Raw genomic sequence first — 21,202 nt, 5'->3', positions numbered from 1 at the left:
TGGCTTCTGAACTGATGTGTCCGTGCTGCTGATGCTCTCCAATGGAGTGGATGATCACAGATTCTATAGGGAGACATGAAGTCATGTCCTGAGGCACAATGACGATTAACCCATGGAAGAAACAGACCATCTTCTTTACTGAATGTTCTCTGTGATTTGGTTATTTTTCTCCTAACATTTGTACTTTTTGTTTAGTTGTGGCATAATTGTTTGGTTTTGTTTTTTCTTCTCTCTGTGAATTTAGCCCTCCTCAGACTGATGCTTCACCCGTGGCTTCACCAGATCCACAACGCCAGGAGTGGTTTGCTCGATACTTCACATTCTGAGAGACGATTTGTTTTTGTGGCACAGCGTGGTGTGGACTGTTTATAAGAGCATGACCTTAAATAAACCCTCATGTGAACAAGCTTTCCTGTAATTTGTCAAACACTGTGAATGAGAAAGTATTTGTCTTTCCAATTTGAAACTGCACTGTATTCCATGTTCTCTTTGTTGGAATCACTTGACAGGTACTATATAATGTGTGTAATTATAACTATTATTTTTATTTAAAATGGAAGAATCTTTAACCTTTGTAATTACTACATAATAAATTTTGGTAGAACAAATATAATGCTTTCCCCCTTTTTCCTATAAATGTGTTTTCTTTGATTTCAGGCCGATCTTTTCCCCACAAAATAACCTAAGTGCATGGTTACTATAAATATAACTGAAGTGGTAAAAGGAAAAAGTATCCATCTCTCTCCAGTTGGAGCAAGATATGTTTCATGCATCCCTATTCTCTTATTTTGTAGCAGTTTAAAAACTGGTTTTCTAACATTTCAAAGGCAGAGTACTAGATCAAGACTAATGTCACTGCTAGCCTTCAGAGCAGTGTGACTTCTAACAAGAGGAGGAAAAAAGCCACAGACCAGGAGCTGTTGACTGGGGAGGGGGGGTTGACTCCTTACCTGTTGCTCACGAAACTGACATCTGGTTTTAACCAAACATTTTCTCATTGACTTTAAGCAGAAGCAGCTCCCACAAGTTAATGTTCTTTCTTTTATGAATATTGACAAAAACAAATGCTTGAAATATTCAGAATACTGTACTGAGTATCTCTGCGTAAATAAAGAATCTACATTTTGAGCATAAAGCCCTGCTTTGGGTAAAATTCATGTCTGAAATGAAAAACAAAACCCCAATTATCCACTTTTTCTCCTTTTATAATTACTACAGATACAGATCTTCCACTAAAACTTAATAATCCTCCCTTGTCTACGTTGACGTTTTATTCTTCTTCTTAAACTGATATATGAAAATGTTTTTCCAGCTCGTCAGCATGATTCTCCACTCTACACCTTTTATGATGCCAGTGTTGCTTGTGAAATTTGCTGCAGCATATAGAAAACTAGAGCTTCTTGTCTTTTTCTAGTATTTTTTCATTCAAAGATTACCACAAAGTTAACTCACACTGGTAGTCTCAGGGAGAAAACTGTCTCTTTGTTTTATGAATGTATTTTTAAACTGAATCTCTTACCTTTTAAAAGCAGGAAAAAAAGTGATTATTTGAAAAAGGTTTTAGTTAGCATATATAAAGGTCTTGCACTTTTAATATTTCATCTGAAGCCCTGACTACATCCTCCTTTTGCTATATGCACAAAGGTAAATACCCAGATGAAGATACTTGCTAATTACAATGAGTTTTATATGCAGTGTATGTATAAATGGAAAAATTTGTATGTTTTCATATAGACAATATAAAATCTTCTAAACAAACATTTTAAAACTCCTACCTTATAATTCAGCTTGAAAACTCCACTGAAAGCCGTACTCTGGTGATGCTGCCATGGATTAAAGATGTATAGAGCAGATTTTCTGTAGCTGATGGACTCAACTGTAGGTATATGCAACTTTTTAATTTTAGAAGCAAGCCATATTGGGCAAAATGTCAGATTTCTTGGCTGTTACCCAAAATAAAATACACGAGCTCATTTTGTTACAACGTTCTGAAGTGAGTGTTGCGTATTTTTTCCTGCATGCTTTGCAAGGGCTCAGCCTTTTTTTAAGACCCTTCATTTGTGTATTTTTACACAAGGGATTAACACCTGAGCAGTAATCAGAAGGTGATAACACCTGTCATGCCTATTCAGTTGAAGGGGCCCCTGTTGGGTTTTTGCTAGTAGCCAGTTGTCTTTCAGAAGGGAGAAGCGAAGAAGCATTCAGTCCTCACATCTGCCAATGTCAGCAGCTACTCCACTGCCCAATCAGCCTCTTAAAAACAAAAATCAAACAAACAGCAATGAACCAAAGCCAACAGGAAGAAACTAGGAAAAAAATATTTTATAGCAAATGGCACTGAGAACTCAGTAAAATGTATTTCTAAAAAAAAAAAAAAGTCCCTGGTATTTGGGATTGAGAAGAACTGTGCTTACCACACTGCCTCTGCGTCCCCAGCTTTGCAGTCTGTATCCGGTGTTCTTGGAAAAGCTAAAACGTGTATGTGTTCACCAGTCCAGTTGGGCAGAGAGTTCTGCACAGCCTCTGCTCACGCCTGCCTGCAGCCTTTCCTAGCTCAACAGACAAGGCAGAGGAGGGAGGTACAGAATTCATGCAAAGTTACGTAGCATTATTTACAGCCATGAGAAAAATCCTTCAGCTCTTGGGAGCGATCTCTCTGCACTCTTGACACGCTAAATCTTATACTCAGCAGTTAGTATAACTGATTGCCCCAACCCTTCTATTCAGAAGGAAGAATAAAAAGTCAAGAGAGTGAGCCATAAATAATGTAACATTTTAATCCTCCTCCCTGTGTTTTCCTACAGAACAAAGCAGCAACAGGCTATACTCAATATGGGCGAAATACAGAAGAACCCTGCATTTCAGTACAATGGCATTGTAACAGTCAGTCTTAAGGCCAGGTTCAGCCCTTCAGTCTGGACTCTGCCATTTACTTCTGTGACCAGAGTCTGAACGCCAGTGAATTTTCCAGGTTAGAGGAAAACTGCTTCAGCTGACCCATCTGACACCATCCCATAGCATAGGGAAGAATGAAGTTCCAACAACCGCATGGCTTTTTTTCTGCAGCAGCAGTTGTTATCGGAAGATACACTTGGAAACAAAAAGCCCAAAGGTGACTGAAAAACCAAGTTGCAATTTGTGCCAACGTAGGAATAGCTCTATCAGACTGACTCCTTCCTTTTACATTTTTTCAGTTACTTCAGCCTATGTGTACTAGATTTACCTGAGACTTTGAGGAAAATATTAGTCCTATGACAAGTACCGTCAATAATTAATATTATACATTTTTAAACATTCTAATGGCTAATAAGGTTTCACATCAATTTTTCTCATAATCCTTTATTGTCAAAGAAAAAAAAATTGGATTATTTCCTGAGTAGTCTGTGCTTAATGAGTACACATTTAAATTAAAATGTCTTACAATTTGTAGTCTTTGATCACTTGAAAGAGTAAGAATTTGTATTATAAAACTAGAAAATATAGAATATTTAGGAGTGATTTTTTTTTTTTAGGATACATCTATCATCTTCCTAATTTTTTTAATATAATGCCACAAGAATCTTTGTTTTTATTCTTAATGCAGAATACAGGGTCTTTTCACTCTTGATATAGGTAGTCTCTGTAACTAAATTTCCCTGCTTTTTGAAGCTAGAAAACTACTTCCATGAAGGATCTCCTTTGAGGAGCTGCACTTCAAAATTGAAAGCAGCAGTTTGTTTGGGTAAAAATGCTTCATTTCCTGTAACTGAACATAACCATGGAGGGACTGTGAACTATAACCCATATTGCAGCACTCACCCTTCTACCGTGGCAGAAGAAAAAATTGGGGTCCATCATTTAAATTGTTAACAAACCCACTCTCCCAGTAACTATAGCTAGAAAAAAATCTCCAAATTAACTTTTGACTAATAGTCATTCACTTTTTTCCCCAGTTTTAGCCTTACATAAAACTGTAGGACATGAGGAAATCCTAATGAATATCAGGAAACTCGACTCCTAATACTAAAATCATACCTGTTTACAATGTCATAGCAATCTCTTGCTTGCTTAAGTTACATGTGAATTTTATTACATGATCCCTGTGCTAGCCACAGGTAAATTTCACTAATTCTGCATTGAGAAAATTCAGCCCCCAACTTTTTCCTCCTTTGCTGTAACTTATGTCCCTTATAAGGACAATGACTGAGTCACATCATTTAAGAAATCGGGGATTTTCAGCCTCCTCTGCAGTCATCAGGCAGCTTCAAGGGTGAATCACTGATTACTCTTTGTTGCATAAAGACTGTCGAGCAACAACAACTGTAAGTGCCTCTGTTGCCTAAATTTAGGTGTGAGGAACCCTAGCCTGTCTTTAGTTTTGTTAAGACAGATATTTGGAAAAATCCATCAGCTTTGAAAGATACAAACTGACTTTCCTTACAGGAGCTTTTTTCCTGGTATGTTCAATGTAGTCCAGTTCAGTGTTGTTAAATATTCTTCCTGGGCAAATGCGAGTCCTTTTTATTATAGTGAAGGCAAAAAATGGAGTATTGTTTTCAGCTACTTCCCGGTGTCAGGCACTGTATCAGTTTTACTTATGCCTCTATTCCCTGCTTTAAGTGGAAAGATAAGTTATTTCCATGTACAACTATATAGAGAAATCAGCTGACTGTTGTAAAGCTAATTTACTTTGTGGTATATTTTGGTCATCTAAATAAACATCCCTTTCTTTGGATACGCTACAGTAATTGGAAGTACCAGTGGAAAGCACTGGGCTCATGGAAGAAAATCAGGCAGCCAGGCTGAAAGGCAGCTTTTTCTCTTCAAGTGAGGCTGACTGCTGAACTCCATTTCTCTTAATAACAGAACTTGTTATTTGCTGCGCTCTTTAACTGCACAGTTATGTTAACATTTATCTATTTCAAGCACATACACAATTAGACAACTCAAGCTTCATTATGTGTACAAATTGCACTGCAAATTCCTAGATTAACAATGGGACCTATGAGGTGAACTGCTGATCCATTCTGGAGTCTTGCACAGTCTTAAGGATGCATTTATAAATTGCCTGTCACCGAGGCAACTTGGTTATTTTCGGAGTTAAGCATGGTATAGAGGCCTGTTCACAATAAACAGCTGGCTGAACACGACGAGAAGCAGCTGCTGCCAGCAGCACTGATAGCAAGGTTGCTAAGGAACCAGAGCAGCCACACTTCAGAAAATAAAAGCATAATACAGTGAGGACTACCAAAATCTCATTTCATTATGACAGCAAGTACTCTTGGAAATTACCAAGCCTTCCATCTTCAACCTGCCAGACAAACAGAAATCTTCAGAGAGCAGCCAAATCTTTGAGCCAGAATAATAGCAGTTTCACTTCAGTCAGATTGTCAGCAGGATGGCTGGGCACAAGGAAGAGTCAGGTTTTGTAGTCACATGAACATTCAACCATACTTGACTCCATCTAAATCTTCACCTAACCTGTGGGATATCCAGGAGCCTTTCTCAGCACTCCTGCAGCCTTGCCAGCAGAGTCTCAGCTGCACATTGGAGTGGGACACGTGTCACCCACCTTGACCATGGCATTAAAAGGCAGTTGTACTCTCCTGGAATGTTTCTGGATCAAGGGCACACACTACTTTCTGTAAACCTGAAAAGCAGAAGAGTTTTAGTCTTTTTCTTGATAACAATGCTATTAGAAGTGACCTGGAAGCAAAACCAGTAGTATTAGCTTACACAACAGAGCCATCCAAAGAGAAAAGAATAGACAAACCAGGCAAGAGAGCTTTTCAGGCTGGCAACTGCCAGCACTGTTCCCATCCACTCATCTAAGACAATTGCTTTTTCTTGTCCTGTGTTACAGGATGATTTCAAAAGAGCCTAGCTGTGAAGTTAAGAGGACATTGTTATTCTGTCACAGGAATTGAATGGATAATATATGAAAGATATTCAAATACATTACCAGAGGTACTGAGAAAATACATGTAAGAAGATTCTTTACTTACACTGCTATAACTGAAATACTGCAACTGAAAGTCAATGACAAGGAAAGAAACAGGCATGCTACAGAAACGAGGATCCAGACTCACTCCTTATGCCTGGAACTCAATTTTGAAATATTTTAAATAGCTTAAGTAGTTAAATGTGTTTCAAATAGTTAATGCATGCCATTCGAGTTTAATACATGCTCACAAAACATACAGATATGAAGGTGTTCTAAATAACACCCTAGAAGTTCTGGGCAAAAGCTTTAGAGCCTCTAGCAAGCCTTATTTTCTGTCTGTATTAAACTATCCAAACTCCTCAGACTTTACTATGACATGCCCTCATGAAGAAGGGGTACTTGACTGGTTAGACAGCTCGCTTTCAAACATCCCATTTCAGACTTCTGGGGATTTGTACACGGGCAAATATGGGCTTCAGCAACCTTGGGGCTACCCCCGCTACACAGCACTCCTTTTTCATCCCTGACTTGCAGTCCTCCGCTGTTGTTCACAAGAGCAGCGTCCCTGGGTAACAGGGGCGGGGGTGTGGGGGAGCGGTGACACATTCAGGCAAACCACAGCGTGCAACACCGTCGAAACTCGAATCCGTCTGTGTAGCGTTTGCTCGTGAGTGGCAGAGCAGCTGCGATACACCCCCAGCGCACTACCCTCCCGTCCTTCCGGGCGCTCCGCTCGTCAGGAAAACGGCCCCGCCGTCTCTCGGCCGCCTCCGCAGAACCGGCCCTCCTGGAGCCGCGGCGGCCGCGCAGGAGTGGCGCGTCCCAGAGGCGCCGGAGGGAAGCGCTGCCGGCCACCCCGCCCCGCGAGCTGGCGGCTCCGCGGCCGCTCACCGCCCGCTCGTGAGCCGCCGGGCCCGGCCATGGAGCGGGGCGGAGGGGGCGGACACAGAGGCACTTCTCCTACCGGGTGAGGGAGCCGCGGACGCTGCCTCGGCGGGAACCCAGCCGGAGGGGCGACGGCCTGCACTGCAGGTACCGAGCGAGAGGGGGGCGGCTGCAGAGCACTGCCTGCTTCTGCCTAGCGGGTCGGAGCCGAGGCCGGTCCCGCACACCACTCCCCGGCGAGGCCACCGGTACGGGCGCTGGGAGCACACCCGCGGCCCGCGCTGTGCCGGAGGAGGGGCAGGACGGGAGGGGCCCGAGGCAGCGCTCGGCCCTCCCCTGCTCCGCGCCGCCGCACAGCGCGCGTCCGCCCGCCCGCCGCCGGCGGCACGTTCGAAAGTACCCTGCTGGCGGGCGCGGGAAGCCGGGCGCGGCGCCGCGCTGCCCCTGCTGCCGCCTGCGGCGGGGCGGGACAAGCTACTGCTGCTGCCGCCGCCGAACCAAACCGCAAGTAAGCCGAGCGCCTTTAGCTTGCTGCTATGAACGGGAAAGCGAGGAGCGACCTGACTCTTCAGGCGCCGGGCCTCGCGGGCGTGACTGGCGGATAGGAGGCGGGGCGGAGCTGATCGGCTGGCCGGGGCTGGGGCGGGGCCGGGCGCTGGTTGGCGGGAGCTCTGTGTGGACGGTCCTGCCGATCGGTGCGAGCCCTCAGTGCCGAGTTTGCCATTGCCCGCGAGTTTGCCATTGCCCCGAGGTTGCTATTGCCCAGACTCATTGGCCGCGCTTTTGTGAGTGAAGAGTTTGAAGTTTCCTGAGTGGTGCGTGGCCTTCCCTGAAAGCTTCACTTTCTCTCACCCACCTGCATGTAGAAGCAAGATGGTGCTGAGCGCGGACCAGGTGAACCTCATCGGGCAGGTGTTCGAGTCTTATGTGCTGGAGCACCACAGGGAGGACATCCTGGGCATCCTGAGGGAGGCTGACGACGAGGCGCACTATCCTGTCGTCGTTGACGCCATGACGCTCTTTGAGGCCAACATGGAGATCGGGGAGTATTTCAATGCCTTCCCCAGGGAGGTGCTCCCGATTTTCGACAGCGCGCTGCGTCGGGCTGCCCTGGCAGTGCTGCAGGCCACCGCGGCCTCTTCGCAGCTCAGCGTGAAGCAGAACCTCCATGCAAGGGTCTCGGGTGAGTGGCGAGGCAGGGAGTGGCAGCAAGGGGCCCTGGGTACGTCTCCTGGTCAACACTGCTGGAAGCTGCAATTTCTTTATAAACGCTAACAGCCAAGAGAGAAAATTCAAGCCAAGATACTGTTGTGGGGAATGAACTGGCCATCTTGGCGGACTTGGCAGTGTTATGTTTATGGCTGGATTTGATCTTAAAGATCTTTTCCAACCTAAATGATTCTGTGAAACTATTGGGATATCATGGGAAGGTGCAAATATGATTCTTGCTATTTCAGCATTTAAACCAATAGCAAAAGGCTGGTGTTTGTTAAACTGAAAAGAAAACATGCAAACACGTGGAGTTACATAGACCACTCTGGAAAAAGCTGTGGCCATCCCTGGTGGTGTTCGTGCAATGGCTGGCATTTGTTGCTGGGTCAGGACTTAAACCAAAGCCTTTCTGTGGGAAAATGCTCCTCAAATCAGCAGCTGGTCTCACATTATTTCTCTCATTAGCCAGAATAGCAAAAAATAAAGTTTTAGGGGAAGATACGTAGTTTGTAGGTTCTCTTGCAGATTGACTTCCTTAGCATGTCAGCTGGATCATGGCCTTTAGTGGCTCCAGCCATCCTCCACAAGAGGCAAAATCTAAATTTTGAGTTGTAAGAATTCAATCTGAAATGATAAAGTTTTATGCTTAACTAATCATTACAAAGTTACTTGTTTTAAAATTGGAATTGACTGTTGGAAGGCATGATCATTAATAGAAAATCATAGAATCATAGAATGGTAGGGGTTGGAAGGGACCTTTAGAGATCATCTAGTCCAACCCCCCTGCAGAAGCAGGGTCACCTAGATCAGGTCGCATAGGAATATTCCAGATACGTCTTGAAGACCTCCAAGCAAGGAGACTCCACAACCCCTCTGGGCAGCCTGTGCCAGGGCTCCCTCACCCTCACAGTGAAATAGTTTTTTCTTCTGTTTAAATGGAACTTTTTGTGTTCCAGCTTCATCCCATTACCCCTTGTCCTGTTGCTAGCTACTATAGAAAAAAGGGATGTCCCAACCTCCTGACACCCACCCTTTAGATATTTGTAAATGTTAATAAGATCCCCCCTCAGTCTCCTCTAGACTTTTATCCTTTTATTTCAACAAAAGTTATATGCCATTATTCCTTATTATAGGGAATTTTTTAACAGCTTTGAGGTGTGGCGGGGGTTAAAATGCGTATTTTGCCTGTTGTGGGGAACCTGTAACCTGTGTTTCCTGCTCACTTGTTGGAGCAGTTTATGATCATTCAGGCTTTAGGCAGTGTTATAGGAACTTCTAATAGGGCTGCTCCTGCCAAGTTATGAGGTTTGGGCTGCACCCTCTTGCTGTCCAGACTCCTTCTGAAAGGAGCCATGATGGGGCTGAATCCGGCCTTGGTCCCTGACTGTAAAGACTCTGTGTTCTGGTTTATTACAGCTGGAGCTGGAATCCCTCTTACGAGAGTGGGCCAAACCAAGAACCTCCTCCTTCTTCTAGTTTATGTTGTTGATCACAAGATGACTCCTGGTGCTTTGTCACCCTGAAATTTGCAGCCTCTGGTCTCAGCACTCATAAAGTTGTTAAGTTTCAGCAAATCTCTGTTCATCCCGATTTTGCATAATTAATTCTAATATTTTGCTATCAAGCCATTTTAATTCTTAACAGGCAGCTTGAACTTAATATTTCGCCACAGTGAATTTCATTTAAAATATTCCCATTAAAACACAAATATTAGAAATATAATTAGCCCATGGCTCTCGTAATGTTATTTTTTCAGGGTTTGTAGGGAAAAAAACCTAAAACCAAAATGGCTTGCTACTTGTTTAGGGGTTATGAAGTTTATGTGCAGCTGCTGAGTACGTGGTGTAAAAGGATGGCCTCTGTGTTTTACTAAAGTTTTAAATGTCTGATATCCTTCTGTACTATAAAAGTAGAAGTTCATTAAAACTTCTTCCCCAGTATTCGAGGATGTGTTCAGTTCCCCTGATGCATTTTTGTCAGTCACAGATACAGCACGAGAGCAGGAGTTTTTTCACTCCAAGTATGAAGATTTTATAAGCTATTAGTTACATAAAGCAAGAGTTTCTGGAACTGGCCATTCCTCCCACAGTGGTATTTTGTCTGAATGTTCCCTAATCAAAGTCGGGTGAAATTATCCCCATTTCATCAAATAGTTTTAATAGCTGATAAAAGCAAGTCAGATTGATGGAAGAAGATAGTTATCAGATTACTCCATTGATGAAGGGAATTGATGAAGAGCAGGAGGTGGTTATCCTTCTGTGACTGAGTTGAATCAAAAGAACATCTGCCTCTTAGTTCGGTTTATGTTCAGTGCCACTGAAAGGGTGGTTACTGAAGAAAGAAAACGCAGTAAGCTAAATGATCAGCCTGCTTGTTTTCTACTCCAATTTTTCCATGATACTATTACCTTTTAAATGGGTTCTGGGTTCTGATTGCCTTCAGGATTCTCATCTTGGAGTGCCACTTCCTATTCCCACATCAAATGGGAATGGGAGGGAGGTGGTGCACTCCTCTGACCAGGAGCGTCAGGCAACTACCTGGAGTGGGACTGAGGGGATCTGTGGTCTGGTTGAAGTGAGGAAAAGTGGCTTTGCTTATGCTGGGTGTGAGAATGCAATCTTGGCATGCTCACACCAATGCAGGCATGTAGGAGAACAAAGGAGGTCTTGGGGAGTGTGAACATGCAGTGATTAATAATGGATGATGACCTTTGGTTCACTAAAGAAAGCAGAAGATTAAGTTCTTTATCCGACTTTTAGCATTTTGGGAGTTTTATTGTATAACTTCCTCTTTTGCTACTAATTAGAAGTTTTTTTCCTCACTTCCTGCTAGTCTGAGCATTGCAGTGCCTGATGGCCAAACTGCTTGTAATAGTTCAATTTTACACATGATTGCTAACTCTGATTTGAGTCAGTAAAGCCGATTCAAAGACACACACACTCAACTGGAGTTTGTTCTATTTGTCTTAGACTGCTTGACAAAGGCTGGGTTTTTTTTTCCCCAGACAGACTCTGATCCCTTGAGTATTCACAGATGTAGTTGCAGTGCTGCAGCCCTCCCTAGTGTGAGACGTGTTGTATTTTGCAAAGGTCCTTGATCTGCACCAATAGTGAGCTGGGAAAACATGCCAAACCAGTTCAGAAAATAACACATTTTATCATTTTTTGCCTGAACTGAATAAAAATACTAACCTGTGAGAGAAAAAGACTTCTTCAACAGGTTTGTATAATATGTAAATAGCTTTGTTACTGTAACCCAGGAGTTTGCAGTTCTCCATGATACTGTATTTCTTTTCCAGATTATTTATTTCCTTTCTACTTTTTTTAACTTTTACCCTTTAAAATAAGCTGAATATTTTAAAATATTTTCTTTAAACAAAAGCAAAAGGTCAAATATTTTTCTTACAAGCATCAAAAGAGAATGCTTCAGCATGTCTGAAATAAAGCAAATGGTTTTGAAAACTCAAAAATTAATATATTATGTCTTTTCTTTGAGATTTGACCTAAATGCACAAATAGTTTTGTTCCCCTTAGAAACGTCATTTTCCAGGAGATTTATTACTTTACATCTCTTGTTTCCGAGCTCTATTTTGAAAGTAAAGCTAAGGAATTATTTTAAGAGCAGGTGATTTCTTCTTCTGTTGATAATTCTTGGTATCTTGTAATTCAAATACTAACCTCTGAAGAGGCAATATTTTGATGCTGTCCTTAGGTGTGCATTTCAGAGACCATTTAATTTTATACAGACTTTGCAGGCTGTTGAGGTAAATTAGTCTTTCCTAGAGGATTTCAGCTGCTGTGATGCTAAGTGATAGCCACACAGGTGAACTCTGGAGTGGGATCAGTACATCACCGAACTGGCTTTTGAGGTGGAATTAAAGGAGAGCAAGCACCATGAAAATGAGCTGTCACTAACCCACTTGAATGCACAAGTGAAATTCCTTTGATTGTGTGCATAACCCCTTTATGATCTCCTTATGCTCTTGTCCTTGTGCGTGAGGTTTACTGGTGTGCGGTGTGGATACAAGGTCAGATGCTCACAGACGTTAAGTTTTACATTGGCTCATACTTGAGAATTCACACAAGATTGGAACTTACACTTGTTTAACTGTGGGAATAACATTGGACCACAATTAGAATAAATGTCATTTGCCAAAAGATCACTTAAATTCATAAACAGATCTGAGAACACTGGGATCTATCTCCATGAATGGAAACTGTTCATGTCAATTCAGCCCTTGGCAAGAGTAGGAGAGTAAAGTGGCAACATTCTCTGTGAGTGCTCAGCGTCTGATGATTTTCATTACCCAAGGCCAGTGAATCAGATTTATGGTACAACAGATGAATTGTTGAATCCCATTTATGAAGCAATAATAAGAATGGATACCGTTAATCTATCTGGCATTGTTTCTAGTCTTTCTGTTCAACTGCATTGTAAGTCCATGTTTTATATGCATAGCCTTATGGTGCACATGTTTTTGCTTAATAGGTTTGCCTGTTTGCCCAGAGCTGACTCGAGAGCATATTCCTAAAACCAGGGATGTGGGTCACTTCCTGTCTGTTACTGGGACTGTCATACGTACCAGTTTGGTGAAAGTTTTGGAGTTTGAACGGAGTTATATTTGCAATAAGTGCAAGCATGTGTTTGTCATCAAGGCTGACTTTGAACAGTACTACACATTCTGTCGTCCATCAGCCTGCCTGAATGAAGAAGGCTGCAACTCAACCAAATTCACGTGTCTCTCTGGAACAACCTCTTCTCCTAGCTGCTGCAGAGACTATCAAGAAATCAAAATTCAGGAACAGGTAAAAAAATCAAGGTGGAGAAAGAAGGGAAGATATTAAGGTATACCTGTCACAAGTACAAAAAGAATTAACTTACCAAAGAAGGCATTTAAGGGCTTAAATTCCTACTGGAATAAGGTACTTCTGCTAATTTTAATGAGCCTGTTCATACTTACATCAGAATTCATAGTTTAACCTGTTTTCGTTGAGAAATTTAACACGCTAAAACAAGTGGAAAAGTTTTACAGATTCTACTGTTAAGACAAATGCCTGACTAGACTAAAAGAAGCCAGACAGCCTGTTGATCAGATATTTCCAGTCAAAGAGTTAAAAATTCAGGGACATGTTGACTAGACTTCCATTATTAGGTAACTCCATTCGATATTGTACAAAACACCTGGAGTCAATGCATAGATGAAATTTCCACATTGAATCCTTCTGTTACCAAGTGTGCATTGCTTCTCTCAGTGCTTACTGTACGTGATGCTGATGTTCCACACTGCTTCTAAGGACTAAAGCTAGCCCAGTGGTGGCCAAGGCCAGCTGTAGTCATGCAGTATTGTCAATACATAGTGTCTGCAAATGTCTTTTCCCTTTGGCCAATACTGAATTTGACAGTTCCTGAGTATCCTTTTTGCATTCATTTTTCTGAAGGTAGCCATGGGTAAAAGTACAGGTAAGCTGAAGGAGTAAAAAACAATTGGGCCTATTTTGATGGAAGTGCATAAATAGGACAAAGTTGGCACAGGAAAATCTACACTGTATAAAAATTGAGAATTAAGTAAGGTATATTGCAGGCAATACTCCTGTGTGTGTTTATATGCCTAGTGTCTTTTTCCTAAACATTTTCTAAGGTATATTCAGTTGTTTCAGGGTTTTGATTTTATAAGTGAAAAGGACAGCTGTGCCAATCTATATGCAAGATGTATGAGAACAGAAATGTTTGACATTATAAATGAAGCTCTTAAAAGTTTTAAATAGCAAAAAAGTAAGGGAATAAAACTGCTTCTAGGCCCTATGTTGCATGTTCGTATAATGATTATTTCTGACATATGGTTTCTATAAATTTTGTTTTATTGTGTGGCACACAGATCTGTGATGAGAAGGATTTTCAACAGCATAAGGCTATTAAACACAATAATGTTAAACCAGGAATGAGTTTCACTCACGTTTCCTACTGAGCTGTGCAAGTAATCATCGATGTGCCACTAGTACTGAACTGGCTGTGGCCATTTAGATAATACACAAGGGTGAATTAACCTTCCTAGGCACTAGAGAGTGATAAATTTAAAATTCTGGTACTTCTGGTAGTCGTTCTTGCGCAGTGGATACTCTAAAAACTATTGCAAGCTTGAAGTGTAAATGGAAAGATCGCTGGTTGGAAATAGATTGTGACAAGATTGCATAGACTTTGCCCTGGAGACTAGAAAAAGAATTAGTCAGTGGCACATTTGTCAATATATGTTTCTTTGGCTGTATGTGATTTGTTTTCCCTGTTGTTGATTTAATCCTTGGCACCTAGGCGGAAACTTGTATCTCGACCTGTCAAATTACAGTTAAACACTGGAAAAATACAGAGGATAGTCTTTCAGTATGTGCTTCATTGAAGGGTTGTTACTCATAGACATGCTTCAGTAAACTCAAAGTGAACTTTGCATGTTGAAAAAGTATCTTCCAATATCTCAATTAAAAAAACAAACCAAAACATCTCTTTGAAGTGACTTCTTTAAGCGAGCTTTCTTCAGCAAGATCCTGAAATCACACAGCACCTCCCAGGATTGCACCTAATTTCACCCTATCCCATTTCCATTAATATCAAAAAAAGCTTCCATTATTAAGTAAGTTCGTGGCAGCAGTGGCATGCTTACTGTGTAAGTTTTGTGAGAAAAAGCAAGGGCTAACCTTAGTTCCAGGAAAGGAATGTAGGTCCTTAGCAGCTATAAATGGCTTTTGAAAGGTGCTGTTCTTAAGAAGTGCTTTTTTTTCCTATCTCATAGGTTCAAAGACTGTCTGTTGGAAGCATCCCTCGTTGCATGGTGGTTGTTCTGGAAGATGACTTAGTGGACAGTTGCAAGTCTGGTGAGGATGCAGCATAGATCACATATGTTTGTACCACAAGCATTTTTTCATGTTTTCCATGTGAGATGAATCTTTGCCAGATAGGCTGTCAGGGCTTGCTGAATGAGACATGTTCATCTGTTACATTGCTCTTTCAGCTTGGACGCTAGTTGAAGACTATTCTAGAAAACGTCATACATCCCCACGTTACATCTTGAGTGTTTGACAGATCAGTTTCAATAAGTAAGGTGTTGTGACATACAGAAAGTATAGTAAATCTTGTTAGTGTGGAAAAACCAAACTTCTTGAGGAAGTTGGTCCACCACCCCATCACACTGTGTGTGGTACCCCTCAGTGGGTTCAGAGAGACGGGTAACCTGACCTGCTCTCTAGGGAGTGCTGCAGGGGGAAAAAGCTTATTGACATTCAAAAAGGAAACTAATTGGCAGGAAGATGTAGGAAGAATGATGTATGAAGATAGGCACATTCCCATCAGAAGTTAATTTCTGGTTGTACTTTCACAGAAGAACATGTTGGCCAGAATGTTAATGAGTGATTCTGCAATTCATCACAGAGGTCACCAGAAGTGAATGAGTTGTGAACAGTGTTTTTTGTTTGTGTATTAAGTCTCATTGAAAGAAGAGCTTTCACAGTTTACTGTAGAGTAAGAATTTACTTGTCTTAAGCTGAAGTAGGAAGACATAGCAACTTCCTACCATAGACATAAGCAATCTACCTAAAATTTGGTTTAGACCTCCAGTAACTGAGAGAGGTTTGCTTGTTGTTACTGGGGTTTTTAACCTTATTAACTGTAACACAGGATCTCAATTGCATTGTTATACATTTCAGGTAACTGACATATCTGCATATCTCAAGTTGGATGTTATTTTACTATTTTTTGTTGTTACCTCCAGGAGATGACATCACAGTGTACGGAGTGGTAATGCAGAGGTGGAAACCTTTCCGTGAGGATGCACGCTGTGACTTGGAGCTTGTTTTGAAAGCTAACTATGTTAAAGTAAACAATGAGCAGCTAGCGGGGGTTGTCATTGATGAAGAAGTCCGCAAGGAATTTGAAGACTTCTGGGAAAAGCATAGGAATGATCCCTTAGCAGGTTAGTAGTTGAAACCTTTTAAGTAGGACACATGTTTGGATATAAATGAAATCTGGAGTGAAAATACAGTGAGTGGACATGTTTTTTTCCCCATTATCCTATCATCCCACCACCCTATCCTACAAAATTTTTTTTCCAGTATGAGAAAGTGAAATTCTTTCTTTAATGTTACTGGGGAAAAAAAGTGCCAAACGTACTGCCTTGATCTCCCCTCTTTTGAGCTTTCTAGTCAGTTGTTTTGTGGAACATTCATTAACAAGAAATGAGAAACAGCGTAAGTATCAGGGAAAAAAATAGTCTTTTCTAATCAAGAAAGAAAACACATTTTAGAAGAAATGTGCAGACCAAAGCTGCTTTTAGTCAGCATAGCTGTTGACTCTGGGGTGAGATCTGACTCACTGTCTGCATCCCAAATTAAGCTGTGAATCTTTACCACTTAGCTTAGCACATCTCATCTTTAACCTAACTCTTGGATGCCTAGACCATTGATTTAGTTGCTGTGGAGCCTCCTATCAAATATGGAGAAAGTCTCCCAATTCACAGTGGCTTTCAGAACAGCCAGAGTGTTTAGCACACTGGCTCCTAGACTTACCATGGTCTGTAGTCAGCTGCCTAGGAATTGGCAGGAGTTCTGTCTGTCCCTGTCCATAATCTGAGTGTCTCCTCTTGAACCACGGGGAAGCTCAGTGAAGTCCTTAGGATCTCTGTCGCTGGACTGTCTCAGGCTAACAGTCTTTATTTTAAAACCCCAAAAAGGGCTTAGTCTTTATTCCTAAAACACAAACAGGAAGAAAAGCAGGTGGGAATGTTGCCCATGTCAGTTTAAAAATTAGCATGCTCACCTAAGAAATTGGAGATTTTATCAATGGCAAAGATTTTTTAGAACTATGTTTCCTGGAAGGAAATTTAATTTGGTAGCCTCCTGCTGTTAGGAACATTTCTTCTCACCCTGGTTAGAGCTGTTCAGAAAGTAATTCAGGATCCTCTATGAAGGTCCCATTTAGTCTTTCATTCTCATGATAATTTTTGAAAGCCTGCAGGGAGCAATAAATTATTATGAAGTGGCTACAAGAAAATTGAGCTGGAAATTAGAAGGATCCTGACTGCCCATGATATCTCTTTCAGGACATTTGTCTGAATTTGAGTCCCCTCCTGTGAGGGCAGAGATCAAACTTGATGAAATGGTCTAAGTTATAGGCTATTTCACAACAAGATGTGCGTACATTTAATGTTTTTCAAGAGATAATGGTAGTTACTACTGTGTTTTATGTCAGTCAATTCCTGATGCTGTGTATTACGTGTACTGAGAAAATCTACTGTGGCAGGCCTCTTGAAGAACTTATGCAGGTGAATTTTTTTTCCAGATATTATCTAGGAAGAAGCAGAACTGCTGAGCACTGGCAAGGCAAATGAATCTGAAGTCAAATAGAGGCAACTGTGGAGTTAAATCTTGAGTTACACTATGGCTGATTAAAGTTTTTATAATTTCCCTTTTGGGAAAAGATGTGTTAATCCCCTCAGAAGACCTCCACAAGAAACACATATGTGCCTCAAGTCATTTATTAGGTGCTTACATATCTTGCCATTGCCACGTACATACACTTAAATTTAAAACATGAAGTTAAGAACTCAAAATTGGTCACCGTGTTTTATTCCCTATCAATGAGAGTAACGTATGGCTATTAAACTCATGATCCTTTATGTGCTTTTAGTGTCAGAATCTCTAAGGACAGAATTAATTCTGTTACACACCTTCCAAGCCAACAATATTACCATAGCAGACTGAAATATTCTGTTGCTGGAAAGAGACCACGATAGGGAGGAGGAGAGGGTCAAAGGAGGAGATTCAAGACAATAAGAAAATGAGCTGTGCTATGAGTGTACAGGTTTGGGGCAAAATACTTTGTGTTAGATGTTTTCTTAGTTTTCTTAAATGTATAGTGCAATGGTCTTTGAGGGGATATTTTTAAGTCTGGAAGCTTTTGAGTTTTATTCTTCATAGCCTCTACATTTTTATCTGTGATACAAAAGAATTCACATGGTGGCATTTTGTAAGTGCCTTTTCTCATTGTTTCCAGACCGTAGGTCTCGCAGTAAGATTAGCTTTGCTGCTTGTGACAGTAAATACTTCTTTTTAAGGAAGAACTTTTTGATCAAACAGCTGCTTGAGGTCCCACTTTAAAAAATAAAATAATAACAATAATCTGCCCTGTTCCTTCTGTTCAGAAAGCAGACCCAAATTATTTGTGAGTATACATAGGACAGTGGACATAGAACAATCGTTTGTCAGTGTACAGAGGACTTCAAGTGTACATAGAAATCCATGAGAAACCAAGCTTTGCTCTTATAGCAGTACTGACTGTCAATTTTTGTGCTCTTGTTCTAGGGAGGAATGAAATTTTGGCTAGCTTATGTCCTCAAGTTTTTGGATTGTATGTGGTGAAGTTGGCTGTAGCCATGGTGCTTGCTGGTGGTGTGCAGAGGACTGATGCTACTGGAACTCGAATCAGAGGTTAGTACTATTTCTAATAGTATCACATCCTTTCTAGCAGTTGTTCCCACACCTGTCTTCACCCACATATCCTAATCCAAAATTAAAGCAGTAAGGTTACAGAAGCATAATCATCCCATTTTCTTGAGTGAGAGCAATTTTTGGTTAATGCTGAGTATTCTTCCAGAATCTCAGGCAAATAAAGTGGGTGTCTAGACTTTTTCTTTCTATCTGAATTTTTCCCAAATAAAACCCAGTAAAAGCAGGTGTTCAGGATTTCATTTGGTAGAACATAAAAAGCAGTTGTTTTAGGTAAATCATAAACTCCCTTTTTATTGTATAAATGACTTTTTGAAACGATTTCCAGTAGAATATTCCCAGCAGTATTTGGCATCAAAGGATGGAATATTAATGTTTCCTTAATGTGGATCACTATAGTACATTGAAAGGAGAAATTAAAGGATTCATTTTACTTCCTAATACCAGACTTTTCCATCTGTGATTGTCAGCATATCTCACTTAGTTCTGTTACTGTAAGTTATCTGCCTGCTGATTCTCCTTCTGTTGTTATTAGATGGCAAATATGCCATGTGCCAGGTGGTATACAGGTCACAGTCTATGTAGGTCATAATAATTCTAAAATAATATGTGTGTAGATACAAAGACAGGATTTTCTTAATGCTCCGGCAGCTAAATAATGCTGTAGACTTTATATTTGAATTGAAATGGTGTTAGTATTTTGTAGAAGGCATTTGAAGTAATTTTAGAAACACTTCGGTGAGATTGTAGTACTGAAATGATTTATTTCTAAAATGCCATTGTTTTGAAATTACTAAGTTGTGTTACTGTTGGCAGTGGAACATAATTAGTTAAGAAAAACAACCTGCAATAATTTAAGTAAGTAAATACTGGAATAACTAAACCCTGGTATTCTTTTGTTTTGTGTTCAAGAGTGAGTTGAGTCTGAGAAATGAGTGTTCTGAAATGTAAGAAGTCACGTTAAGGGAGGAGTGTCAAATACCTGCTAATACTTTTAACTATTTCATTGTAAATATTTAGTTTGGGTGCAGCAATGTGACTAGATGCTTTTATTAAACCATATCTTTATTACACCCAATAAATAGTGCAGTCGTAAACAGGATTACGTATTGTAATGTATATGTACTGCTAAATGTTAGGCAAATAACAGGCTAAGTGTCATTTAATTCTGAGAACTTTGTATATATCTTTCTTTGTGTGTTAACCCTTTACTCCTACATCAACATTTTCCCCCAAGGTGAATCGCATCTTTTGTTGGTTGGAGACCCAGGTACAGGGAAATCTCAGTTTCTCAAGTATGCAGTTAAGATTATGCCCCGCTCTGTGCTCACTGCAGGAATTGGATCGACAAGTGCAGGTATGTGCATCTTCAGCTGGAAGACTTTACTTTTTTCACTCAAGTATGTTTATATAGAAGCCTTCCACATATGTGAACATTTGTGCTCAGGTTGTAATGAACACAGCTGAACACAAATTCCTTTGGAGGCACATGAGGCTTGATACGACCCTGCAGAAGGGCAGTCCTGCCCCTTCTTCTGTATCAGTGGAGAAGTGTAGTGAACTCCTAACAAGGAACTTTACAGGCCTCATCCAGTGGCACATCTCACTGCTGTGGGAGCAGAGGGTGATCTGGACCCGTATTTTTAGTATTCTTCCCAGCTATGACAAATACACCATCTTTCCAGAGCTCACACTGTGTGACAGGCTAGCATCATTTGGTTTCTCCTGAACAGATACTCTCCTCTCTCCTCTTCTGTATTCTGGCTGGGTGCTAATTTGGTTTCTGCTTACTTTCTTGAAATTCACCCCCATGCTGAGGAATTATTTCTGACTTGTTTGCTTTCTGAAACTGTCTTTACTCTTTTTTTAATTGTCGTTAAACTTAGGTGTTTCCCAGCTGGCTCTGAATGGCAGCTATTGTTACAAACTCCTCTGGGATCAATGTGCAGGTTCAGATTACCTCTGCTTATTACTTTAGTTGAATGAATTACTATATTACTGGTACATTCAAAATCACAAACTAGGGGCAAGCCTCAGTGTCTCGGCTAGCATGTGTGACTTGAAAGTTTCTCAAGTAGTGATGCTTTTCATTTTATGTCTGGAAAGCAGCATTATTTATACATGGGGAAAAAACAGAGAATGCATCTTTCCCATTTCCATCGGTGTGTGTATAGTGGGCCTTCTGTAGTTGTGGAAGTGGAATGTGATGTTGAATATATACACTTTTGTGTGCAGGAAACTTGTTATGAAACACATATGCCTCTGGTTCTCCATTCAAACTGTTGACAAATAGGTCTGGAGAGAAGCCAGAGAGAACATTTTGGCTCAGCATAACCTCTTCTCCACCTTTTGTTCTGTGTTAAGAATTGAGAACAGGCTGGATAATTTAAGTTTTGCTAGAGGACTGACAGTGACCTGGAGTGAAATTTTGCCCTGCATTTCAATGTGACTTTCCGTACTTTTGTCAGTAGTAATTTCCCTGTGTCAGCTGCTCTTGGTCTCTGATGTTGCTGTTGCCTTCTTCACCATGTCTCCTTCCTGTGCTTAATTTTTTATATGATCTGGTTTCTCAGCCATGAGAACTGGGTTCAAAGACATTTCTCTGAAGATTGCTGGTTACAAGCTTACTGTGGTATGTGTGCTATAGAATCAGCTGTAATGATATGTGGAGATGGGAGTTTCATCTTGTGAAAGG

At 41.0% G+C, this 21,202-nt stretch overlaps 2 protein-coding genes across 4 annotated transcripts in view; both read left to right on the top strand.

The window, feature by feature from the left end:
* Nucleotides 1–520, top strand: part of FAM184A (family with sequence similarity 184 member A) — a 74,737-nt gene extending 74,217 nt beyond the window's left edge. Inside the window, exon 18 of the mRNA XM_061990018.1 lies at nt 245–520. Coding sequence (XP_061846002.1) covers nt 245–326 — 82 coding nt within the window. The 3' untranslated portion in view covers nt 327–520. The remainder of the gene's footprint in view (nt 1–244) is intronic.
* A 6,259-nt stretch (nt 521–6,779) lies between these two features.
* MCM9 (minichromosome maintenance 9 homologous recombination repair factor) overlaps nt 6,780–21,202 on the top strand; it is a 51,790-nt gene continuing 37,367 nt past the window's right edge. For 2 of the 3 annotated variants that reach the window (XM_061990592.1, XM_061990594.1), the window contains exons 1-7: nt 6,780–6,955; nt 7,675–7,991; nt 12,509–12,825; nt 14,802–14,883; nt 15,777–15,977; nt 18,364–18,489; nt 19,745–19,864. In XM_061990592.1, the coding sequence (XP_061846576.1) occupies nt 7,682–7,991; nt 12,509–12,825; nt 14,802–14,883; nt 15,777–15,977; nt 18,364–18,489; nt 19,745–19,864 (1,156 nt within the window). In that variant the 5' untranslated portion in view covers nt 6,780–6,955; nt 7,675–7,681. Of the gene's footprint in view, nt 6,956–7,253; nt 7,317–7,674; nt 7,992–12,508; nt 12,826–14,801; nt 14,884–15,776; nt 15,978–18,363; nt 18,490–19,744; nt 19,865–21,202 lie in introns of those variants that run through there. The other variant, XM_061990593.1, reaches the window with a different exon arrangement.

The sequence above is a fragment of the Colius striatus genome, chromosome 2 (genome assembly GCF_028858725.1).
Source record: "Colius striatus isolate bColStr4 chromosome 2, bColStr4.1.hap1, whole genome shotgun sequence".
Classification (NCBI taxonomy): Eukaryota; Metazoa; Chordata; class Aves; order Coliiformes; family Coliidae; genus Colius; species Colius striatus.
This window is presented reverse-complemented; position numbering and strand designations above follow the sequence as displayed.